Raw genomic sequence first — 26854 nt, 5'->3', positions numbered from 1 at the left:
CATCCCCGCTCTGCGCCCGCCGCCGCGCCGCGCCCGAACCTCACCGGCGGGGGCGGGGCTACAGGCAAGACCACGCCCCCTACAGCGCCAAACCCCGCCCTCTGGCTCCTAGCCCCGCCCCCTGCCCCACAGGCAGGGACCAGGACCCCCGGGTCCCTTTCCCGGCCCTTATTTCCTCCTAAACTCCCCCAAAATAGGACTCCTGAGAGGTTCTACTTTGCGGCAGCACGATGTAGACACCCACTGAGGGGCGAGCGGGCTGTTCCATCACACTCTCTGATGGAAAGCGGTTTGAAAAGCACCAGACTTTCGCTATTTGCACCGAAAAGCCAAATGTATGTTTTGATGCTTTTTTTTTTTTTTTCCTCTTTTTCTTTGCTGGCACTCGCAGTGCTGGGGCCTGCCACCACCACCTACAGCCGTCTCTCAAGTGTGACGGTGGGACATGCTCCTCCTGACGGCGGCTCTTGCTGCTGCCACTGGAGCATAAATCATCTGCTGCCGAGAACTGTTGTTTTTTTTTCAAAAAAAAAAAAAAAAAAAAAAAAAATTCTTGTCTAGACCTGTGCTTTTAAGTCTGCTCTCAGCTTTAAAGGTTGTGCTGGCACGGCTCTGTTAGCCAGGGGCTGGGCTCAGCCTCTCCCCCTCTTCTAACAGGGGATCCTGTCCCAGCAGGCCCGGCTGTAGATGCAAAGGGTTTGTATTTTTTGTTTGTTTGTTCAAGTCATATTATTCCTGGCACTGCTACAAATCTCCAAAATAAAAGGTCTCTTGTGCTGGTAAAAATAAACAATTTATTTGGCGATAGGAGAGCAGCTGCGTCGCTGCCTACCTATGCTACCCAACCTGCTTCTTGGAGGAGAAAAATTTGGGGGTCCCCTGCTGAGCTGGTCCCCAGCTCCCATGTGGCTACTGCGGGAGGGGCTGAGGGTTTGCAATGACATTTTTCAGAGTAATGGGCAGGAGGAAAGTCCTGCTGTCCCCTCCCTGGCTTTTTTTTTTTTTTTTAAACTTTGTTTTCTTCTCTCCCGTGGAGAGCTGCTCTCAGCAAATCTGCGCCTGTTTAACCTCAGCTCATGCGAGACCAGGACGTTTAGGATTGTCCACCGCAGAATTCTTAGAAATTTGGGATCCAGCACGTTTCCATACCCGTACTGAAAGGACAGACTGTGACTCTTTCAGATATGCGTAATCCTTTTTGGGATTTGTGAAGTCATCCATTTTTAAGACAACAAAAGACCAAAGGGATGATGACTCCGGGGAGGAGCAAGCAAGCCCTCCACTGAGTTTGATCATTATTTGGGGAGCATCAAACATGCCCATTTCTCTGACAGTCTAAGATCAAAAATTTGTTAAACTCGGTCTAAAGATTTAGGAATGCTTCTTGACCCTGACAGCGCATCTCTTTTCACTGAGATGTTGACAGGCTGTGCAGAGTCAACCCTAAAAATAGGGACAACCAGGAGCCGAGAGGGAAGGCGTGAAGCAGAGTCATTGCACACAAAGATGGCACTTAAACGCTTCTTGTTTGGATCAGAACATGATGTCCTGCGTCCTGAAGCACTTCGTGCCCTATGAAGTGTTTTCTGTGACGTAAGCATTAAATAGACCTTCTCCTGCCCGAGCCCTCGGGGAAGGGACCTGATGCTGTGCACCAGGGAAGCAAGTGATTCACCTTCACCGGCGGGGAGATCCCTGACTTTGTGTGACACCTTGTGAGGCTAAATAATTCATGGTGATGCAAGCCCCAGCTGATGCAGCCTGCTGATGTCATGTTGTGGAAACACAAACCTCTGGCCTGATGCAACGGGGCTCCCTGTCTGCCTCCTGGCATGGCACGGGCAAAGGGTTACATGCCCTGGACAACTGCCCTTTGTTCAAAGCAAGGGGTGAGTAAGGCCTTAAAACAACAGCAACAACAACAACAAAAAGACAAGGGGTTCCCAGCTGCTTCTGTAGCAATGGGATGATTTCTGTATGCCTGCTATATTTGTTATCAATCAAGCACCATTTTGAGGCAAAATCCAGCCCGAGCGGTGGAGACACACACTGTGCAATGGGCACTCACTGACCAACATGCAACCAATCTGGAGAAGCCTGAAGGCTGCAAGGGTGGAAGGTGAACTTCAGAGGTAAAATAACCATCCCCCAGGCCCACAGTAGCCCCTCTACAGAGGGCTCAGAGCACGCTACGATACCTGCACGTTACTTACCTGCCTCTGCTCTACTTAAGACACATGCAAGAGGCAGTGTCAATATGACCTTTAAGTTCAGAAAGCTCACTGCAGTGCAAACACCACTCCGGTGGGCAAACCATCCTGAACAAGGCCGTGATACTTGGGAACCATCTGATGAAAGCCAAAACAAATGGGAAAAGAAAGGATTGTTCCCCATGCGGCAGAAGCAATTCAGATTTACAGATTTGTACCCTATACACCATAATCCCAGTTTCCCTCTAATTCAGGACATATTTTTCTACCCAACACCAACTCCCTCCCTCTTCCCAGTCCCCGCTTACCCATCTGCCCTGGCCCCAACCTGCTCCATGCCTTCCCCTGCCCCTCCAGACCACTGGGCAGGGATCAGCCCGTGCCGTGGCGGCTCTGAAGCCATGAGAATGCAGCCTGGCCAGTCGCTGCGCTCAGCGATGGATAACAGACAAGTTCTTCCTGCTCTCCTGTCAGTGGGTATTAATAACATTCCTCTCCTATACTCAGATGGGGATTTTCACTTCTAGGAGCAAAATACTTTGGTGACTCCTATCCTACTATCAAATTAGGGAGCCAGGAAGAGTTCAAGTGACAGAGTCGTCACCCAGTCCTCATTGTTTTACTCTTATTTTTAGCTTGGGTTTTCATTTCCACAGAGGAGGGAGTTCTGCTGTTACACGAAGCTGTTTGCCTGAAGTCCAGGGCAGCCTCATACCTGCGACATTCCTTGCTCCTGCAAGTTATTCTGGGTAAGGCTGCTACTAAATAAAAATGCTCTCTGGGGTACTGACATGCCATTTTGTTATTTCAGCCCCAAAGCATCATCAAATAAATTTTAGATTAACAAATAATGAATTCTTAAGGAAACACTCATCCAAATTCCGGTGTACAATTCCCGACTGATGTAGGTTTTTCACAGTTAAAAATACTCAGTTGTTTAAGCGACACGTGACATCTGGCTAGTGCCAGGGGTTGCCAAGTGTGGCATGCAGGAATGCTCCCCCAACAGCTGAATATGTCCTCCAGCACCTGTGTCCAGGGTGGCCAGCACTCACAACCTGATCCTGGCTCTTCTCTTGCCTGAGAACAGCAGGCAGACACAGTTAATATAACACCCTAGCAGGTCTGGATTGTGATTTTCAACCTACCATCAGAAGAAAAGAGTTGTTACAGTACTCTCAATATCCTCATAGTTCAGGTCTGGCCAGGTTACACAGCCCTAACCATCAGCCAGGACACTTTGGGGTTGCTTTATTTTATACTGAGCCCAGCAAGAAGGATGTTTGCTGCTGCTGAAAAGAGACAATGACAAAAGATCTCAGTTCTACCACTGACTGGAGAGGAGAAGACTTGAGCTGGGGCATTAACAGAGCCTGGAGGCAGGGGGGTATTCCTCATTGGGCAGTTTTCCCACTTTTCACAGATCCTGGATGCCTCTAATGTGCCTGACATCTGGATTCAATTTCTTCAAAGAACGAACCTGCGACATTTTAATCCCTTTGGCGGCTTGAAGTCTCGGGGAAAACGAGAGCATCCATTACATTCATAGCATATTCATTTTCATTGTTGTGCTTGTATGTTTTGAAATCCTATTTACTAGGAAGCGAAATCCACCTTAACTCACTTTACAGCTATTCTTAATGTGCTAGATATAGCGTAACATGCAGAACACTCGAGGACTGGAATAAATAAGATCTCCACAGGCAATCTGCTTCTCCCATACATGTTCACAGACCCAGGACAGTCAGATCCCCTCTGCCGTACACAAAGTTGTTTACTGTCCATGAGCTGTGTTTAACATTCCACTCCCAGATATTTATACGCAGAGCCAAATTCAGAGCAGTATTCTGGAAAATGAGCAAAAGTAGGCTATGACCCATCAAGAGACTATTGGATCATCTGAAAAGTTTACGAGCCGGTCTGGAATCCAGCATTTATTTTGGATGGTGGGAGGTCACTATAATTAGCTGCCATTCAATGCCATTATACAGTTACAAACACAAAAAAACCCACCCCAACCCAGCCTACAGCGCAGACGCATTTTTACTGAAACACAACCTGTGACATTCTGTAGACCTCTGTAGAAAACGAGTTACTTCAGCCATCTCTGAAGCGAACGTTTGTGCGCTCAGGCCAGAAAAGCAATTTCCATCTTATGAATATGAATGCAACACCAGAAAACATGGACCATCAAATCTCGTGATATTATTAAACACAACATCTACCCTAACCATGAGTAATGGAGCGAGAAGCTACAGTTGACTTCAGCTCCCAACCTGCTCACGTGCCAAATGTTGTTTTTCAGAGTTGCGTGGTGTAGCCAATGCCAGAGATGTTCGTTTTGATCAAAGTCTATTTCCAAATACAAATTTGTAACTTATGCATGGGCACGTTCTTGCATGAATCAGACACGCCGATAAAATTCCCATAAAAGTCCTCTAGAGCAGTTGTATCTTTGGCAGGGGGGAGGGAGGAGGGAAGGGCTGTTTTTGTTGTTTCTTTAAAGCTTGTGGGTATATATCCTAAAGGAAGGAGTTACCGCTGCAGTTTCTTACATTATTTAATGATAATCTTCAGGCTGTGTTATCCCTGCCTGAAGCCAAACTGCTTGTGAGGACTCTGGCTGTGGAAAGACATTCATTGATGGCTTCAAGTGATCTGGACCACAAGAATGCAGACACACAGGGATTCTCTCCCCCTCCTCTTTTTTCCAAGTCACTTTTTACGTTTTGTTTTTTTTTTTAAAAAAAAAATTAGTAAAAATCAGTGTTTATCTGCCTTCCCTGGAAAGCTTGTCACAGTCAGCTTTATCGTCACAGTCTCTCTCTGCTGCCAAAAGGAGTACAACTCTAGGGCTTGTTTGGGCTGAACTCCTCCTATCCAGGCTGAGCAATATTCACGGAACTGATCCCAAAAAGGTGAGTAAAGGCTTTGAGAAGGACACAGCAGGGTGGTTCATAAAAAGGGTCCTCACTAAGACTTCAATTCCTCTCTGAAATCCCTGTTCCTAAAGCCTTACAAGGACATCCCATAACCAACAGAAAACACCATCCAGACAAGATGTGATTCTTTTACATTACTCAGCCTAGCTTCATTTTGCCTCAGGTAAAATACACCACCGCATCCGTCTGTTCCCTGTCATCCACTGAAAAGTATTTATCTAGTTGCTAACAAACATCAAGATATACACACCTTCAAAAAACACAGCACTGCTTCCTCCCATGAATCATCCAACACCTTACATAACTGTGGGGGTAATACGGAACCGTTTCATATGTGACCACAAAAAATTGACCATAAACCTACCTGAAACGCAAAAATAACGCTCAGTTTTTAAACAAAGATCTGCTTAATAAATTCCTGCCCTCGATTTCTTGTGTCTGTCCCAGCACTGCAACTCACTCTCCCTTTTGTCTTAACCAGTCAGTTAACACCCCACATTGTAGCATTGCTCCAGACATGATCTGGGGAGAAAATATCTTCTTTCTCCTAAAAGGAGGGTGTTTTGGCACAAGAGAAGCGGTGGCTCAGTGCTGAAGGAAGTGGATGCTGTAACTATGGTCTCAGGTTGTAACTTCCCACTCGTATTTTGGTAATGTTTGGAGGGTTTTAGGCTGTATGTCAAATTAGAAGCTTAAAAGACCTACCAGATCTGATTTATTTTTGAGCAGGACTCTGGATAGCAAGGAAGAGGTTAACAAGCCCAAATAAACAAGAGAAGCCAGGGTGTTTCAGTCTGTCTGGGCTGGGCTGAGCTCCCCTGCCATTTCGCATACTGTCTTCCTGGTATGCAGAACAACACTATGTGAGGTTTAAACATCCTTAAAGGACTGCTCAATCTTTTCAGAGAGACAGGTACACATCCCAGCTAAATAATCCCTTCCCCCTGCCTTTATTTTTAAAAACATACATTGAGTTGGGTGCCAATTCTAGGATACTAGGACACAACTCCCTGCTCCAAAGCAGCCCTTCACCATCTATATGGCAGTTTTGTCAGCATGATTATGTCTAGTAGGAGTGTAAATGCAGCATGCTGGCAAAACTCCTCCGTTATTACAAGTATGGTGACAAAACAGCAGCTTGTCAGCTGAGCTATATTTGCTGGGGGAGATAGTGGAGCTGAAATAACAGTTATGCTGTGGAGTTAAACACTTTAGAGAGACCAACTCTGAAAAATCAGTTCCCATCTGTAAGATGGGGATAAACAATGTATGGTCTGACTTACATGTAAACTAAGTTATCTTGATCTTCTCTTGTGACCTTATTTCATCAGTGAAATAGATATATTTGTGTCTGATGGAGCCATATTTTAGCCTGTTGGTTCACCCTCATCAAATCTAGACAGAGCAAAGTATAACCTGTACTACAGGAGACTCAGAAGTCCTGGTGATGTGTTTTGAAAATCTGACTATAAACAGTTGACTGTGATGCTTTTGAGACTTTTAATAACCTCGAGAGTTGGTATCAAAAAGCCTGAAATTTACAATCCAATCAGTACTGTTAATGTATTTTAACAAGAATACTGGAGTATATTTGATGGGTGTGCCTCAAACTCTCAAATACCCAGGAAAGTTTGACCCTTTCAAAAGACAAGTTAAAAAGTCAGGTTAAACAAAAGCTGCAGCCTGAACTTTGACTGTATTAGCCTAGGGATTTCCCTTTTTCCTTGGGAGATTTCTGTTAAAACTCTTAAAACGTGAGTACACAAATTACTGTTGATATTTTAGTTTCACCTTGAAGTGATTGCTTTGTGGGAGAAACTCTTAATTCATGCAATTTTGTGCCACACATAAAAAGGTAGTTCAATTGAAAAGAAAAAAAAAAAAAAAGAAAATCCTTTTCCCCGAGGGCAGATTTCCTAGCCATTGCCCTCCCATCTGCATCAGAAAACCAGAAAGACCTCAGAAACAAAACAAGCCCAAAACACAGTCAGTTCAGAGGCATGGGCACTGCTGTGTCATAGCCCTCTTCGGATAATCTTTTTTGCTCTTTTCCCTCCCCTACTGGGAAATTACAGGGGTGGTCTTATCTGGAAGAGGAGATCTAGTCTAGAGAGGTCAAAGCCCAGAGTCAGCCTGTTGGAAAGGACAATCGGTCATGGAAAGCATCCAGCAGTAGCCAGGTTAAGTGAGGCTAATAAATAATGCACAAATGCAAAGTAAGTGACAACAACAGAGGATGCACTGGTCATTAGGTCAAACAGGAAATTCCCCACTAACAAATTACTTTTAATCCCAGTCTAATAAACTGTAAAACCCACTTAGTTAACTCTCAGCTCAATAGCTACCTTCCTAGGAAAAACCCTATTTCTCTTCGTTTCCCTCTTTAGAGAAGAGGCTGACAGCAAGATCTTCAGGGGGAATGGACAGTGGGAAGCAGTTTCTCTTTCAGAAAACCAGGCTTGGGTAGTCCCTGAAAAAGAGATGCAACTTGGCACCTCCCCAACCTCATTTTTCTAAGTCAGTTTAATCCATAGCTTGAAGAACAATTTACCACCCAGCCAGTCCAGCTTGTTTGCAATACAATGAACAGCACTAACTAAAGTCAAACAAAAGCAACCTTTGAAGGGGTGTTGCAGAGTTTTGCTTCCCAACACTTGAAAATGCTTATGTTCTTGCAAAGCACGGGTTACACGCATTTATTTCACACAACATTCAAACCGTGGCAGATCTAGGATTGAAATGATTAAAACAGGAGATCAGAGAGTGTTATGGATATCACTAGCAGGACTCAGCCCACCCCAGAGGTGTATGCAAGAGCAAACACAGCTGTACACGTCTCTAAACTGTTGATGGTGAAATGCAAACACAGAAAATACATCATTCCCCAGTAGAAGCCACTATAGTCGACAAAGTAGATGATTGCACAATATTATGGAGCAATGTGGTTTGATTACCTTAAAGTCAAGGCTGCAAAGACTGGCTACATCATCGTCTTTGTCTCGGCGCTTCCTCTTCTGTAAGAAATGAAATAGTTATAACTCTATATAGCTATATAAATCTATACACTCCATTTGTGTTCAGACAGAAGGCTCTAGTTTTTATAAAGCAGACTAGAGACATTTTCTTTCTTTACACCCCCAACTAACTATAACTACTCAAAAAACTAAAGGTTGAAAACAAATGCCGAACATGTTTATGCTGTTTCATGAGGTTTGTCACCTGATTGATACCTGTAAATTATATGCCTATAAGCTTGTTTCTCTGCACTCCCATAATTGTGGTTGTGATTAAAGTCTTAAGTAGGAAATCTCAGTAGCAGGGCAGAATTCAGCGGTTACAACTGTGAAATGATTTCAGATTCATTTAGTTAAATGAAACATTTTTTGTGGTTTCCGAGGTCAACAATCCAGCAATAAAGTTGGTCTTTTTGAAAGAGTTAGGTCAGACTTGGTCAGCATTAGGATCTGAGGTCTCTAGGGGACACCAGAAGATGCCATGCTTAAATCTTATGAAGTTTGCTCACCAGCATGGCTGGGCTTAGGCAGGGGGCTGTGAGTGAGGGGATCTACAGGTTTCACCCTGGAGGCAGTGCCAGCATGAAGCAGTTTGGCACTAAGTTGGTTGTTCCCGCTTCTCAGCTACTCCCTAATACCCAAATATATTTTAGTCAGGGGATTCTTACTGTGTATCAGGCATTTTTTTACTGCACAGTTCTCTAAACAGCTGAATGTATGTGAGGGCATTTTGATTGCCTGTTTAATTAATTACTTTGGACATGGCCAGTAGGCAGCTGTGGCTGAAGCATCCCTGCTAGGAATGCAACGGACTAAAAGAATGAGCTTTTTTTTTTTTGTGGAAGAAAGATGAGGCTTTGGCCAGGGAGCTCTCAGCTATTTTCCTTTCCAAAGAAGAGCACAAGCCGGTGGAACAATGATCAAAGACATCTGCACTGAGCTTCCTGATACCTCCCACTATTTCTGTTCTATCTGGGCTTCAACATTATTTTTTCATTACCCAGATAATGGAAAACCAACTGTGGACTCATCCTGTTAAGACTGTGCCAGCCTGCAGATCACCTGGTCTGGAAAAAACATGGGTCACGAGCATAAATTGTTTGGTCACCCATGAAACAAGTAGTTGATTTTCATCCTGAGTTTGACCCTTGTCCTTCAACATTTCAGAATGAGTCAAGTTCATCCTCTTCCACTTCATTAAGTACAAAGGGAAAAGAAGAGAAACTACTTTGTATTTGGATGTTGGTCTACGAGTTGTTTATCTGTTTAACAGAGTAGACATTGAACTAGGTGAAATGAGGAAAACGCCCCCTCTGCAGCACCAGAGGGGACAACTACCACAAGTCCACTCTGCAGTTCAGCAAATTTCAGGTTTGTGCTCTACCAGTCCAGCAGCTTGACCCTCTGTCAGGAGCAACTAATTCTTGTTTTCTTAGAATTTAATAATATATTCAAGTAACTTAAAAGTGTCAGCTTTAATAAAGGTTTGTCATCGTCGTAAGTGTATTTAAATTCTTTGAATACAGGTATTCATTCAAATTATTTTTAAATGCCAGCCTCGTTTCCATGGTTCCTTTGAAAATCAGATGCTTTTGAGGGGATGTCCAGCTTCCCTGGAGGGTTCTCAGAAACCTGTTCTCTAGTTTCCTAGTCCTTTCCTGTGATGTAATTTTACGCTCCAATGTGTTCGTGCCTGTCCACACTGTGCTGAATCTACCATTTAACACATGTCATAGTGAGATATTACAGAATTGGACTCACTAGTTTCTTGTATTTTGGGTTTGGGTGCTGTGTTTTTTTTCACAGCAATTCAAACTAGCTACAGAAGTGAATTCAAGTACAAAGTTCCCCAATGATTTCAGTTTTTCTGTTGTTTGTGGGGTTTTTTTTGTTTTTGTTTGTTTCTCTCTCTACTTGCAAAGACAAGATACTGACTCTGTCACTTAAGCGAGTCCCTTCACTGATAAACTTGCTAACTTGAGGAAAAAATTCTCACATTAGACATCATGTCCTAGCATATTTATAGCACTTACACTGAATTAATGTCCCAGCACACTCCATACTTTTTGAACAGACCTTTGGCAGGCTTGAGAACACATGCAAATGCAGACATTTGGGTTTTTAGGTTTAGTAAAATATTCAGGGTTGGTTATTTATCAAACCCTGCAATAAAAGACTGCTATAACCACACCTTTTTGGTCTGCAGATTATTTTTCCCATATGTAAGTCAAGGATATTAGCATCTATTTAACAGAAGAAAACTCGCAATAAAGACAAAGACACCACGCCTTTTTGGTCTGAATATTATTCGTTCCTTATGTAGTCAAGTATATTAACATCTTTAACATACAGCTCCAGACCAAAGCCCAGACACGAAAGGGAGGCCAAAGTTTTGTTTTTAAACTGGCTAGACTTATGCAATAAGTATTGCATTGGCTGGACCCCATTTCCTTTGCCCAATATAGTTTCATACAAAAACTTAAGACATTTCACTCCAGAGCCAGCTGTATCATTCCTGTGTGGTGCCAGAACAGAAAGAGATTCCAAGAAAACGGCCTCTTCAAACTGCTCAAATCTGGGTGTTTAAAGCCGCATGATAGAAAAGCAACTGCTACGGTGCTGTTTTCTCACATTTTTCAGACTGTCACGATCAGAGATCTGATACGTTAACCTTCTCACGAAACTCAAGTCATGTGGAAAAAGTTACTTCTACGAAAGTTATTAAACTGTAAAAACTGTGAGACCTGATTTAGGCTCTCAAAGAGGTATTGTAAAGGAGAAGCATAAAAAATGCTAATCAAGAGGGGAAATCTAAATAATTTTGTGCCTTTATTTTACAAAGACCTAAACAATGCCATGAGCATGAATGTTAATTACATTTCAAGGATTCCGATTAAAGCTCCGGGAGCATTTTCTAAGAAAGTACTGGTTTTCAATTTGAAAACAATTCTAGTCATCTAGTTTTGCTCTCTGCTACCAAGGGCTTTTGCCTAAAACCAGGATATTTTGTTCTTTAGGGCTCAGTCTGGTTTTTGCTGCTTATTGCCCACCTGAGTTCATAAAACACGAATAAGGCTTCAGGTGAGGAATGTGCATCAGGACCGTTAAGTCAACAAAGATCAAGTGCCTGTTTCTCGTAAATGAATCCTCCTTAATGAAAAGGAAGGAGGGAAAACAGACCATGAGTAACCTTGCTTCCAGTCAGAAGCCAACCAGAGGATGTTTTAACCCAAACTGCATTAGTCTTTTCTTAGAATTATGCAGAACACGCACTAGCCCTTCTCTTTAAAGCCACCCCACCCCTGCAGGCATGAGAAGGACGCTTTGGCTTAGCTACTCGCTTCCCCTGAGGCTCAGGCCAGGTACATTTTACAGACTTTTGGCCAAACAGCTGCACAAACTATGGCACGAAGAGATGCTCTTTGTGACTGGTATATGAGTACTTGGTGGTCATGGGGAAAAAACCCCCTTGTGTGACACACTTACTCCAGCATATGAGACATGACACCAAGAAAAGGAGAGTTCTTGCTTGCCTTCAGGCTGCTGCCAAAATACAGCACTCTGGTCAATGTATGTCAGCATTAATTACATTGGCAAAGCCTCTAAGCAGACACCTGGTCCCCAGCCATGCAGTAAGGGTATGTCTGCTGGGCAACTGAACTGCACAGCTATGCACTCTCTTTCATTATTCTTTCCCTCCTGTATTTGCTTCTCTTCCAGTGTTAGATGTATTGGTCCAAGACTAACCTCTAACTAGTCACAGGAAAGCTTGGATCTCCAGAAAAGGGCTGGAGTTCAGGGGTGCTCACTCTCTGTAGCTGCAGACAAAGCTATTTGGGCTTGTAGGGAGAAGTGGAGGTGGACTAGGGTGATGAAGGACATGATGGAGGGATGCAGATAAGCAATTATGTCCTTCAAAACCAGCTTCTTTGGTTTTCTGTCATGACATACAATATGTTCTAACTGTCATTGAGAGTTGGACTGAATATGAGTATAGCCAAATAAAAAGCCATGCAAAAAACAGGAATAACTTGAAACTCAATCAAAATACTCTTAATTTTTGATGTTAGAGCACAATAATTTGAAAGAATATAATTTATATGGCTTTGTAATATTTAAATGTATATGTCTAATGTAGCTGTAGTCACCAGATGAAAGTTTCTAAAATTAAGCCAAAATCTACAAGCGATTATAATTTTGTTTAATCCACTCCCACACCGGACTAGTGTTTGTGAAGCCTCAAAATTGCACATGGCTGCCCTTCAAGACACAGCCAGCAAAGTGCCTGTCTGAATGCATGCGTTCACAAGAAGCTCCAGCTGAATTTAGATGGGATTTCCTTCATAAAAGGTAGTCCTGTCCTTTTCCCCACCTCCAGACGCGTTCTCACGCCCTTCCTCGTGCCGACACAGGCATTCATACAGCTTGTGCAGTCAGCTGGATCAGCTCATCCAAAACTCTTTGTTTTCTTTTTGGTAAGGCAGGTTTTTCAGCAAGATCAGTTTGCTGGCTGAGGATGGGATCACTGCTTCTAGGGGCAGTGGGGGGCAAATCAGCTTAGGCAGCTCATGAAAATGAGCTTTAAGATAGGACAAGATCTATACACCCCATGCTAAGCACTGGGCACCTACTTCAGCTGACTAATCTCCTTGCAATCTTCAGTGCATGAAGAGGGACGGACTTCATGAAGCAGCAATTCAGAACAAAAAGCCAGTGTAGGTCTTTTGAACCACTGTATAGTGGTTTGTCTTTCTCTACTAGATCTAGAGGCTGGATGTGAACCTCTTCCCTCACAAGGGATGTATGTTAAAGGATGGAGAGAAGAAAGTACAAGGCTTACAGCAGCAACGCCACGCACTCGCTCTAGGCAGCTTCTCAATACCACATAAAATACAGATTTTTGCCTTTAAGGAGAAAAAAAAAAAAAGAAAAAAGGTTTACTTCTACACCATGTTTTACATCTCATCTGTTGCATTGCTGGCTTAGTTAGCAGGACTGCTGAAACACATCAGAAAGTAATCAGTTGATGAAGAAACCATGGTGTCCAGGATATCCTGCCTTCTCTTCATCCCTGTGTGCAAAAAGCACCCTCCAGCTACTGCTCAGAAGCCTCAGTGGCTCAAAAAGCCAGGTAGAGAGGAATGCGTTGATTTTCCTTCTCCTCCAGGCAGAGGGACCTTCGCCTCTGTATTCCTGCTTTTGCTTGCATGCTTTTGCAATATGAACCCATCAGTTGTTTTACTCACCAGAGTGAAGTCCCAGTGTGGTCCTGGAGTCAGAAACGTGAAAGAGCTGCCTCGTCTGAGAGGGTACCTGTGAGCAGAAAAAAAGGAATAAAGTAAATAAATTACAGGTCGCTGTAGCAATTGATTAAATCTGTTTCCCGCAGCTTTGATGGTATCGTACATCTGCAGCTCCTAGCACAAAAGTTGCAAAGACAGTGATGAAGCAGAGTCTTTGGGAAGGAGAGACCAAAAGGAGTTGCCAGTATCCTCCACCACGAGTGCAGGTGTTAGATTAAAAATCCCAGTTTACTACAATAACCAGCTCTGTGCAGCAGAGGCGGGCAAAAACCTCCCACTGGGCCCTGCAGGCTGGTCTGGAGGAAAATCTCTTTTTTGACCACAAACCTGCCAATCTGACCAAGAGGAGGAATAAAACAATAATAATAATAATAATAAAAAATAATAATATTGTGGCCTCATTTTCCGAGGTTAATGAAGCTGAAATGAAAGGAAGCAACAAACTGCACCTTTGACAATGAAGCCTTGTAGTTTCACAGAAAATTACAACCAGGAATTGAGTTGTGGTCTTTCATTAAGTCATTCTCGATCCAAGAAAGTTAAACCACCAGAAAGCACTACACACAATAGATCGTTTGTATAATCCTTGCTCTTTGAACAATGGTAAACGAATTGCCTTATGCAAGTCATTTATTGTACTAGCACTGAGTTAAGCAAACAAGTTATGTTCCAACTTTCACTGTCTGGTGGATTTAAGGTATGTTTCCAGCAACAATTTTTTAAAGCTTATTCTGGCCATAGTATGGAGAAACATTTTTGTCTGTCGTTGGGTTTTTTGCATGTAGAATTTTAGTCCCAAACAGGCCACACACTTTTTTTTTTTTTTTTTTTTTTTTTTTATTCCAAAGGCAGCCAGCTGCATCACCTAATGGGGAGAAGATTTCTCTCTTGCTGTCACAAACTCAGACAGAAAAGGCATCTTTGCGCCAGCTGCACCTTTCTTCTTCATACTCAGATCCCACAGGATTATCAAAAACCTGGAAATAATATAGGAATGCAAATCCTTCTGACTTTCAGGGGAATTACACTCCAGCACTGCTCAGGCATTACTGAAAATTAATCTCGCAGAGTATTAGTAGTATTTATGTCAGCAACTCTCCGTATCGGAAGAGAAAAAGCATTTGTCTGTAAAAGGTTTGTGCAGGGTGGGGTGTTCTGGATTGGTATTTGGAAAATATAAGTCAACTACCCAGAAAATATTTCTGCACTTCTACCAGCCAATGCAGAGCAAGAAGATAAATATTTTATGAAGCATACCTTATTGGAAGCAAGATGTGAAGGAATACAAGATGCTTTTGAGGAGGAGGCAAACATTTGCTGCAGCAGCTGTAGATTGCACAGGTGAGCTTGTTAGCACTTTTCCTCCAGAAATAATTTCTACGCTGCCTCTTTGCTTACCATATGCCTGTTAGTACACGTGACGCCGTCTTTTACTTCAAACTCAAATCTGAGAAGAAATCTAACCAACTGCTGAATGCCTGAGCTGGTTCTGTGCTCCCCACTCTAGGAAGTGTCCGGGCAGATTTTGTTTCTTGGGTTGACCCAAAATTGTTATCTGGCACCTGGTACCCAAAAGACAAAGCCACTACGTGCAAGAAGGGCATATTCTCTTCATTCCCCACTCGTGGTGAAGGAATGTGTCTAATACACATAAAAAGATGAAGCAGCCCGAGTAGAAAGTGATATATTTTGATCCAGATGGGGAGTGAGAGCTATTTGGTCACCTCAGTAGGTCCCATGGAATAGGAGCAACACTCCTCTGCAGCTTCTGGGGTGGCTCAAGTCCCTTCAGGACCTGTTAGGGAGCATTTCACCAGCTCCAAGGGTTCAAGCAAGGTAGCTGCCATGTGAGCAGTGAAAATGCTAAGCAGGCAGCATCTGCAGTGTAAAACCAGGGAGCAGGAACATTGTCATAGGCTTCAAAGTGGTTAGAATAGTAAATATGCCATCTGTGTTATATATCTATACATGTAGACTTAGATACCTAAATATATAGCTATCTAGACTAAATACCTAAAATATATAAATATAAAAAAATAAGCTTGTTCAGAGTACCATACACATGAATTATGACTTACGTAAAATCAGAGGAAGCTGTTCTTCAGACCACACAACCTTCAGGTACGTTAGGATCAGCCAAAACTTTTTAATACAATGACTATGTCTGTGACATTGCTCCAGAAACGAAAGTGCCATTTCCAAGAACTGCATACCAGTACACTGATTTGCTAGATGGAGAAGAAACTTCTGGAAGGGAACATTCTTTGGGATTTATAAGAGAACATACCACTCAGGGAAAAAAATCTGGGAATGAGCATCAGGTTTCTTTGAAATTTAAAAGAGTCAGTTTTTCTCATGAGAAAGAAAAATCCTTACTGTTTCATCCCAACATCTTACTTGCTAGGCTGCTCTGACCAAAGTTTATGAGTTTGATTAAACCTTCCTTGACTATAGATAGAAAAGCAAAGAGATAATTAATGGTCTGCAAACTGTGCCCTGCACACCTCTTAAGAGCTACCAGAAGGGACTAAGCCTTAGTCTCTAAGGTAAGCATGAGCTTTCATGCTGGGAAGCAGGACCATAATTTTATTCAGTGAATCTTGATCTCCAACACCAGAGGCAGCCAAATTGTGGCTTGGAAGCCACACAAAGCTTGCAGACTGTTCAGAGTAACTCCCAGTTCATCCCAGTATGGATGTGGGCTGCTTGTAGCTGCCCCAGCTGCATTGTCTGGGGTGCTGGATGCACCCTCAGTTGTGCCCCCCGTCCGCGGGGAGCAGGTATGAAGCTGCCGTTGAGAACAAGCGTAGTTTGGCCCATTTGTACCAGCACACTCAGCTTCCAACCAAACGGAGGTTTTGTGGGGTATAGTCAGTAAGTTTGGCTACAGCAGCCTTTCAAAAAACTGAGATTTAAAGGTATTGCACAGCTATCATCATGTCCTCTTACGCTCACAGGTTTAAAGCAACCGCTGTAGGTTTCCATTTACTGCCCAATGCATTTCATTCTGATTATACAGGCATTATAAGGTTTTAATCCAAAACAGTGTTTTCTTTTGGCACACACACTGTAAGGCAATGTCCCTAGTGGGGCTGCCTGTGCAGTATTTCACTTTCCCCTCTGTTCAAGCTGGGAGAGACTCATAAATGGGTGAGATGCCTCCCACTCCGGATTCCCCACTGCCCTTGAAAAAGGCTTTTTTTTTGGTGTCTTGGGAACTTGCTTGATGGTATCTTGATATAACCTGCAGAGATGATCACACAGGTATTAGCCTCTCTACTGCTACTGCTCAATATCGAGACTACACAGCCACTGTTCTTTCATGAAAAGGAGAAATGATCACGGATGAGAGGCATTAACTCGGAAACCTCAGCATTTTAAAACGGGTTGTAGGGGTGTGGAGTACAATAGGATTATAGTTCAAAAATCTACAGACAGCTTTTTTTTTTCCAATTGTCCACAAGAGCTAGAGGGAAATTTCTCCATCTTAGACTCCATCATCTAAATTTTCTCCCTCAGTAACTCAGCTGCTGGGAGAAACGCAGCTAATCCCTCACACAAAAGGCATGTAATATAGAAATATCTGCCCCAGTTAAAAAGTTCCCTTCAGTCCTCCAAGCACCCAACACAGATCTTCTCTAACAGAGTCCATTATAGACTGGCTGTTCTTTCCTCCTCCTCAGTGGTCTAAGTAAGAGGACTCAATCTGGAGAAGAGGGCAAAGTACAAATCAGAGTGCTTCTTCTCACATGCCACCAACATCAACAGGGTTTTGGGAGCAGGAATTCTCTTTTTTGTTCTAGATCTTGGTATCACAGACATTTCCTGACCATGTTTTGTTAACAGGAATGAGCCTTTTGTGGTGTACAGACATCTTACTGATCCTCCTTCTTTTTCAAGTCTTTGGCCAAGTATGGGGAAGTTGAGATCTGCCAGGAACTGTCAGGAGTGGCAAATGGACAGATAGCACGGGACGCAGACTCTTGTGCTAAGCGGAAAAAATACCTTTAGGAAAGTCATCTCAAAGCTTCGTCACATCTCATCCTCGTGTCCCCTCTCCGGTCACTGCTTGCTAACTGAGCCTTAATGAGGTACCATTTAAGCAATGTTTATTGGTATGATTGCCTGCAGAACTGCTTGATTTGTTGCTCTGCCTGTAGCTCTGCTAGAGCCTGCAAAACTCTTCCAAAGAACAGAGCCAAAGTTAGTCACCTGCATGACTACCACATGTATTACGTGCAAACGGATGACTCACGATCGCAGCGCTCGGATGGGCATCCCTTGCAAGGTCTGTCAAGAATCTGAAGACAGCACTACAACACTGGTGAATTAAAGGTCAGTGATGACCGTAAGAGCAATCTTGGAAGTTTTACCTAATGCATCTCACAAGACATGAAATAAAGCAGAGCTGTGTGATGGAGAACTGTGCTGTTCGTCATTGCTGAAAACACTGTATGATTAATTGAAACAAGTGCAGAGTGGCCTTGATGTAATGTTTTAGTACCTGAAGACAGCAGAATAAAGTATCATGCTGGTGCCAGCAGTTGGACGGACTGAACTGCTGTGTTTACTGCAAAGCTGTTCCAAGAGCCCAGCCCTGTTGCAGGATCATCCATTGATATCCCTCCTGTGTCACCCAAGACTAAAGTTTTATTCAGTCACTTCCCTGAAAAAGATTCTTCTTGATAGACTGTCTCCAGGATAATTTTCTTGTTTAAGACAGGATGAGCAGATACAGACTCTTTCCTTATCTTACCAGGCTCAAGACAAGCACAAAGTGTTAATTATAGCTGGCTGATTCATGTAACTTTGAAACCTATTTCAAAGTGATTAAGAACTTCAGGGTTATGAAGATGATTACGTGAACACACAAAAATAATTTTCGAGATGTAAAATGTTGCGGCAACACGCTGGCAAAGCAAATCTCTCCAAACTAAAGAGCAGGGGAAGGGCAATCTTGTTGAGACTATACAGAAAGAACAAACACTTCTGTTTTGGTACCCTCTGTTTGCTTCAAGAAATGAATGTTCCAGGCTGCTTACCAGCAAATGATGATACCGCCAGTCTTGCCAAGAGTAAATCTTTCCAGAGCCTGTTAAAACAGAGATTGCCATGATGATGGTCTATAGAGAGATTAGCTATGAAATTTTTTTTAACCTTAAAAGAGAACCTGCCATTTGTGTTTTCAAGTTGGCCTGCAAATAGGTTTAGAAATCCAGCTACCAACATCCAGAGAGGCAGGGGAAGTCCTGAACACAAAACCTGTTTGGCAACATAGCAGAGGAGGAGATGGGGCCCCAATAATCTTAATAGAGGAAGTTTAGGCAATTTAGTAGATAACATATTGATAAAGGCGAGTGAGCAGACTCAATTGTTTCACATTGAAACCAGACTAAGGAAACGGTCATTGTTCACTGCCTTCCTTGAATAAACATCAGGATCCTCTCGCCAGCACAGGACCATATGGATGAAGCAATGGCAGTGAGCACTTGGCCAAATTTGTCCTCAGAATTTAATTTTAAGGTTGATGATTCCTTTCAGAGTTGGACACAGTTTGAAGTTCAGAAGGGAAGGGTAAACAGCAGTGAAAAAACACACCTAATCTTAATTTATCAAAAAAACTAATGTTTCTGTCAAATACTGCGCTGCTTCTTAAAGGTTTTCTTCTGTTGACTTTTGCTCTCTTTTTTTTCCCCCTCCTTCCTCAAAAAAAAAAAGGCATAAATAAGATTTTGGGGTCAACAAAAATCCAAAAGACATCCACAAAGGGCGTGCTAAAATAGATTCCCATTAGTCAGACAAGAGGCTAAAGCACAGAAGAGCTTCACTCATCAGGTTAGAGCAAGTTCCCATTAATGTTATTTGAAACATTTTTCTCCCTTTTACTGTAAATCTGCACCGCCTAGTCAGCATCATTCGACAGTCTGCACACTTTTTTTACTTATTTTTGATGACTTATCCAGGAAACTGCAGAAATGCTTTGATCTGGCAGTTCTCTTAACTTTCTAAAGTTCCAAAATACATTCTTCAGACTGGGAAGCAATTCTGTGTTTCCTTCCCCTCTGACTTCCAACACCCTTTTTTTTTTTTTCTCTCTCCAGAGCAAGCTGTTCTTAAATATAAACCACTTGCACCAGCTAAGTACCAAGATGGTGAATATTACAGCAACATGAACAGATTAAAAGTAAGTATTTCCCCAAACGAGCAAGCCACACGGGTGAATCCCGTTTTGAATGACAAGAACAGAAAAGCTCTACAAAGGGTCTTTTGAATTTTAATTTAAAGCTTTTCTGCAGGGAGAAAAAGAAAGAGCCTCTGGATTTCCAGCTTACTATAGTTATATTTATTTCCACTTCAACAATATCCAGAGGCCTTGGCCAGTATAAGAGGCCTCCCAAGCATTGTGCAAACAAACTCTGACTAAGGGCACTTAGAGCAGCGCTTGTCACGGTTCCTTATCTTAAAAAGCTCCAGGGTAAAAAGCCTTACTTGAAGAAAAACCTATTGACAGACATTTTAAATATCTAAAAGCAAGACAGGAGAACTCAGTACTTCAGTAGCCAAGAAGAAAATGCTGTGGGTGAACTCCGCCTGGAGTTCAAGTTTGCAGGCTACTTCTCTGTCATTAATGCTACCTCATTAGTGCTATCGCTGCCAGTAGCACACAAAAGGAAGCGGGATACTTACAGCCGTAATTATATAGAGAGCAGAAGAATGATGGGTTGCTCTCTGGAAATGTGGTTTAGAAAGCTGCAATAACTTTCTGGCAGCAGCATCATCATGGTTTGCAACACTGGTGCAATTAGTAATTCTAGCAGTCTCAGCTTCGGAATAGCAAAGCCATGAAAACCCACGGCAGTGGAGTTAAACAGCAGTCAAAAACACTTCAATCCATCTACCACTTGGACAGGGCCGAGCAGTGCTACTGCTGAGCTGAGGACTTCTTGTACTTTTCAGACACTCTGGAATAGCCATTATGTTGTTCTTTTATGTTGGAACAACCTCTGCTTCCAAAAGGAAGCGCCTTCAGACACTCTGGGCAGGTTTAAATTATACAAAGAACATTACATTTTTGTTTAAGTAGTTTTATGAAGTTCAGCGCAGACCAAACGGGAAGAGTGATTTTCCATTTTAGAAGTGTTTGCTCCTCACAGGTATTGGTGGAATATCAGAGCTATTTGTCTGAAGAAGCAATCAGCAGCAACACTGAACACGAGCAGATAAGCCCCAATTAGATTAAACGTGCACTGATATCCTTAAATAATCACACGTCTGACCTCGCCAGAGCTGCACATTAACAGTCTTTCCACAGCCAACAGAGCAACATCGAGTTTCATCTGAGGATTGAAGTGATATCTTTTCACCACAGACTTCCCTTATGACCCAAGCATCTTCCTTCCAGTTTGCCTTCACACTTCCCTCCCCAACCGGGTATCTGCTCCAAGCTAAATTCAGTAAATGCTGAACTCCCGGCGTTGTTGCTAAGGCTGGCAGCCAGACCTTTCTGCAAGAGAAAGAGAAGGTCTTTTCAGGAACACATGGTCAAGTCTCCTCTCTTCCCCACCCCGATCCCTTTCCAACTGTTACTTCCCACATTTATGCTTAGCACACAGTGGCATTTTTCAAAGGCTTCTGGTGGAATGACGCACTGCAGCACGCCGTCAAGTGAGCGCTGAAACGAAACAGATAACAATAGCCCTTTGTGAAGATTATTTGTAAGAGCACCGTTTCACAGCAATGTAGTTTACAACATGACTGTGCAAACATCTGCACTGGCCAAGAGGTAGCAAACAAGCCTGGGTAGGAAAACCTTTGGTCTGCTTTGCTCACAAGTTGGCCCAATGAGACAACTCTGCAGCTGCACAGAGCATCTTCAGCTGTCACCATGGCCTAAGGTTGCCCCTAAACACACATGAGAACATGGCGGGGAGGTGATGGCAACACTGTGAACATCCCAGAGAACCTAGAGAATACTAGAAGGTTTGGGTTGGAAGGGACCTTAAAGATCATCCAGTTCCAACCCCCCTGCCCTGGGCAGGGCCACCTTTCTCTAGCCCAGGTTGCCCAAAGCCCCGTCCAACCTGGCCTTGAACCCTTCCAGGGACGGGGCAGCCACAGCTGCTCTGGGCAACCTGTGCCAGGGCCTCACCCCCCTCACAGGGAAAAACTTCTTCCTTAGATCTAATTCGAATCTACCCTCTCAGTTTAAAACAGTTCCCCCTCATCCTATCCCTACACCCCTGATGAGGAGACCCTCCCCGCTATCCTGCAGCCCCTTTCAGCCCTGGGGGGCCGCTCTAAGGTCTCCCCGGAGCCTTCTCTTCTCCAGCTGAACCCCCCAACTCTCCCAGCCTGTCCTCACAGGGGGGCTCCAGCCCCCCGAGCATCTCTGTGGCCTCCTCTGGCCCCGCTCAAGCAGGTCCGTGTCCTTCTGCTGTTGGTGCCCCCCCTGCTCTGGGTGCAGCCCAGCACATGGGGCCTTTCTGGGCTGCCAGCACACGTTGCTGGCTCATGTTCAGTTTTCCACCCCCCAACTCCCCCAAGTCCTTTTCCTGGGGGCTGCTCTCCATCCCCTCCTCGCCCAGCCTGGGTTTGTGCTTGGGACTGTCCCAACCCATGGGCAGGACCTTGCCCTTGTTGAACTGTATGGAGTTTGCACTTCCCACCTCTCCAGCCTGTCCAGGTCCCTCTGGATGGATCATTCCCTCAGCGTGTCACCACAGCACACAGCTCGGTGCCATCGGGGAACTTGCTGAGGGTGCCTCGATCCCACTGTCCATGTCCTCAGCAAAGACGTTCAACAGCGCCGGTGCCAACCCCGACCCCTGAGGACACCACTTGTCACCACTCTCCACTTGGACATGGAGCCGTTGACCACAGCTCTTGGAGTGTGACCATCCAGCCAATCCCTTATCCCCCGAGTGCTCCATCCATCAAATCTATGTTTCTCCAATTTAGAGACAAGGATGTCATGTGGGACTTTGCACAAGTCCAGGTAGATGACATCAATTGCTCTTCCCTTATCCACCAATGCTGTAACCCTGTTGTTGAAGGCCACCAGATTTGTCAGCATGATTTGCCATTAGTGAAGCCATGTTGGCTGTCACCAATCACCTCCTCATTATCCACAGTTCCTTCACAACCTGTGGATGTATCTCATCATGTCCCATGGACTTGTGCACCTTCAAGTTCCTTAGATGGTCTTGAACCTGATGATCTCCTACAGTGGGCAGTTCATTCTCCCAGTCCCTGACTTTGCCTTCTGCATGTTCAGCAGTGCAGCTGGAGCACAAAAAAAAAGTTGTTGAGTACCACAGCCTTCTCCATGTCCCAGGTAACCAGGTCTCCTCTTTCCTTCTGGAGAAGGTCCACATTTTCCCTAGTCTCCCTTTTATCACAAACATACCTATAGAAGCTTTTTTTGTTGCCCTTGACATCCCCAGCCAGATTTAATTCTATCAGGGCTTTAGCTTTCCTAACCTGATCCTTGACCATTAGGACAATTTCTCTGTGTTCTTCCCAGGCTACCTGTCTTTGCTTCTACCCTCTGTAGGCTTCTGGTTTGTGTTGAAGCTTGTCCAGGAGCTCCTTGTTCATCCATGCAGCCTCTGGTATTTTTGCCTGACTTCCTCTTTGTCAGAATACATTGCTCCTGAGCTGGGAGGAGGTGATCCTTGAAAATTAACCAGCTTTCTTGGGCCCCTCTTCCCTCCAGGGCTTTATCCCATGGTGTTCTACCAAGCAGATCCCTGACGAGGCCAAAGTCTGCTCTCCTGAAGCCCAGGGTAGCGAGCTTGCTGTGCACCCTCCTCACTGCCCTCAAGATCTTGAGCTCCACCATTTCATGGTCCCTGCAGCCAAGGCTGCCCTTGAGCTTCACACTCCCCACCAGCCCCTCCTTGTTGGTAACAACTACACTGTGGAGGAAACAACAAAAACCTGGATGCCTCAAGGAGTCCATGAGTCCATGCCATGCCCAAATTGTGATGACAAACATCACTAGGCACAAGTGATGCAAAACTATGGTGTTCCAGAAGTATGATCCCTCTTACAGGGCACAGGAGGGAGCTGGTGCCCTTACAGACTCATCAGCATTAATGTCTTCATGCCAGTGACAGCCCAGAGTGTTGCCCAGCTGTTCCCTCAACTGGGCATTTGCCCTTGCCTCCATCCATGGTTTGCTTTGGAAGATAGCAAGAGCAGGCTCTCCTCCACACAGCCTCGTGGCACGCAGGGCAGAGCTCCAGTTCTGCAAGCAGGTATTCTTGCCTGCAAGCACGTAAGTGAGGATTATGGCAATAATCCATCACTAGAAAGAGAAAAACTTTATTCCTCTTAATAAAGAGAAAAATGAAAGCTGCTGACAGAACTAACATCTTCTGATACATGATTAAGCACATGCTGCGTGTAGTAATTCTGCCCACTTCACAGAGCTATTTGTACTCTTGTTTCCAGAGATATGATGTAAATGCTGAAACAGAGGGGGGAGGACGACTGTAGGGAGAAGCAGTGCAGCTGCTGACAAAATATTTTGCTTGTCAGCAGCCGTGCAAGCACTCTCATTGCTGCAGGATCATCTCTGGCAGAAGAGCACAGGTCCCTGCGCCAGAGCTAACGCACCCCCAGCTCTTGAGTCGCCAAGTTTCGCCCATCAGGCCCTTGTCAATCAGGTCTGTCGGGCCCCTCACGACTTCTCACATGAATGATGAGCTAGAAGATAATCCTGACAATTAAAAACCAGGAACAGAAATAAAACCACACCAACACCACATGCCAAACCTCGGCTGCCCTTTTCCTACTGAGTGTGTAGCCAGAGCAGTGCTCACCTCATCTGTCAGCCCCCCGACCAGGAGGCAGTTGTCCAGGCTCCCCTGTCACTCCTGGAGAGAGGCTGACACCTCCAGCCAGGCATTTTAAGCTGGCTTGGCTATGCCCTCCAGGCGCCTCTCTTTCTGCATCGGCTATAAAGGAACCTTGTGTCCGGCTCAGATTTAAGCAATCAGCTTTTAGGTGACCAAAGTTAGGTGAAATTAATCTTCCATGCAATGCTTAGGAGATCCCAGCTGACAAAATTTCTAGTTCGAGTTCAGACGCAATATTCATAAATACATTTTTTACTCATTTGATCATGTCATCCTAGCTGTACAGTTGATAGCAGGTACCTCTGAAGGCTTAGAGAAATCTTTCGTCAGGCTTTATTCTAAATAGTTCACATCCTCTTCAGCAATTTTGGTCCCAAGGTCAGAAGTGAGCTGTGCTCCAGAAAAACCACCGCCATTTAAAAAAACCCCTCATTTCTCAATGCAGAGATGTTAAACTTAAGGTGACCAGGTGATAATGCACAAGCACAAAAAATGCCACAAATAAACGTTTAAGTATCTGGACCGAATTCAAGGAGGAACGAGAAAGGAAGCAAATGTTGTAAACAACAGCCATGCTTACAGGAAAGCACTGTCTCATAGAGACTAGACTTGAAGATAAGGCCACCTTCAGTGTTTTTATGTACCAGAGTGAAGGCCACTGCCTCTGGGTGCTTTAATGAACCACTGACCCATTCAGATTAACTTTACCTGACTTTTTTTTTTTTGTCATTCCCACAAAACCAGACTCTTGAGGGCTCCAAGTGAACTTTAAACTTTTCAAACATTTCCAGGCAGGGAGCAAAAGGCTTCAAGTTCAGCTGAAACTAGTTGTATTTAAACATGACTGTTTCCACTTAGTGTCACCCCCGTGAGCCCCTTCCCCTGCAATACCTATTTTAAACACTCTCAGGGGAGAGTGGTCGGGACAGAGGAATTCCAAGTGCCCAGAAGCCATGGGAGTGAGCTCTGCTGCCCGGCAGCCATGCCAGCTGAAGAAGACTGCATTGGTTCAAATCCAGACAACTATTTTGAGTTCTTGTGGGAACCAAGCTTGATCCAATAAATATTAGAAGTTATCACAAGAGAACACTCAGGAAAACATACATTTTGGTGCTGACAAGCACAAACTTTTCTCTTTTTTAACTCAAAACAGCTATGCAAACAGTCATTTCAGCTGTATGTTTTTCTTTTTTTATGCAAACTGTCACTGCAGGCCCTGGTATGAATGCAGTTATGCCAGTTGTAGGGCTCAAGGGCTGGAACAACAACTTAACACAGTGTTACAAGTTACTACTGACCAGCTGAAGCACTGTAAGAGTCCGTGGGCATCTTTGCAACTGGCAGCAAATGTGAGAGAGTCTGAGCAAGAGTTGAGTTAGGTTTGTGCTCAGTGAAGGACAATCATAGCATCGCAGAATCATTCAGGTTGGAAAAGACCCTTGGGATCACTGAGTCCAACCATCAGCCCTACCCTACAAAGTTCTCCCCTACACCATATCCCCCAACAGCTCATCTGCTGAGGCTGAACACGTGCACAAAAAAGGTTTTTAAGCAGCTGAAATGTGGTTGCTTGCTTGTACTAGCATAGCTTTTTCCTATTATACAGGACTATACTGCAGCTCAAGGTTCTCTTAAAACTGGAGGAGGTGGGGGATTTGTAACAGCCGTGGTACTGCCACGTGTGTATTTAAAGGAAGCCATCTTGCCCTTTGCTATAGCACCAGTGTGAGGACTCATCAGCACTAGAATAATGTGCTTGTAATTACTTATGATTCATAACAAAAACAAACCAAGCCACAGAATGGTTTTGGCTTGAAATAATCTAAGCCAGCATTTTTCCTACTGCTCAAGGCAGTTTTGCAGAAGCCATAAAATACAGTGTGACCGGGGTGGGGGCAGGTCACATCCCTTTTCCTGCCCATTTTGGTGGAGGAGAAGCTTTCCTGGCCACAGCCCCACCAGGAACACCCCAGGTAAACAACTGACTGCAGGACTCCTTGCCAAAAGCTGCCCTGGATGCAAGGTCCACATGGGACCAAGATGAGACTAGACAAAGCCTTGGAAGAGACTTACTGGGGGTTACTAAGCAGACAACTTGAAAACTGGTAGCAATCGAGATGGTACAAGAGAAAGGAGCATCGTAAACGTCAGTCTTGATCTTTCTTAACCGCCAAATCATCGTTGAAACAGCACATTGGGTCAGAGGGACCCTTGTTCTGAACAAGCTCTTATGTTCTTAGGAAAGTTCACCTCCTTCTCATCTTTGGCAGGGCTATAAAAAGATGCCCTGCATTGCTTTGCAGGCTGAAGGAGATTAGCACTTATCCCACGCAGGAAAAAAGAAACAGGGGCAGGGTTAGATTTGGGCAGAGAAGAGTAAGCCAGAAGAAGCAGTCTAGGAATCATGGATAAAAAAAAATGGAATCACAGGAAAAACAGAAAAGGAGACAAGAGAAAAAAAAAATAATCAGAAAATACCAAGGACTAAGGAGCTGGGCAGGAAATGGCTACAGGGTGGAGCTG

General features: G+C 44.1%; 1 protein-coding gene across 1 annotated transcript in view; it reads right to left on the bottom strand.

Moving 5' to 3' along the window:
• The window catches only part of NET1 (neuroepithelial cell transforming 1), a 44485-nt gene that overhangs the window by 10567 nt on the left and 7064 nt on the right, over positions 1-26854 (bottom strand). Inside the window, exons 3-4 of the mRNA XM_026868024.1 lie at positions 13413-13479; positions 8107-8166 (exon numbers count right to left, since the gene is read on the bottom strand). Coding sequence (XP_026723825.1) covers positions 8107-8166; positions 13413-13479 — 127 coding nt within the window. The remainder of the gene's footprint in view (positions 1-8106; positions 8167-13412; positions 13480-26854) is intronic.

The sequence above is a fragment of the Athene cunicularia genome, assembly GCF_003259725.1.
Source record: "Athene cunicularia isolate RWA chromosome 1 unlocalized genomic scaffold, athCun1 chr1_part2, whole genome shotgun sequence".
Classification (NCBI taxonomy): domain Eukaryota; kingdom Metazoa; phylum Chordata; class Aves; order Strigiformes; family Strigidae; genus Athene; species Athene cunicularia.
Note: the sequence above shows the minus strand (reverse complement) of the source record. Positions and strands in the feature narration are given on the sequence as shown.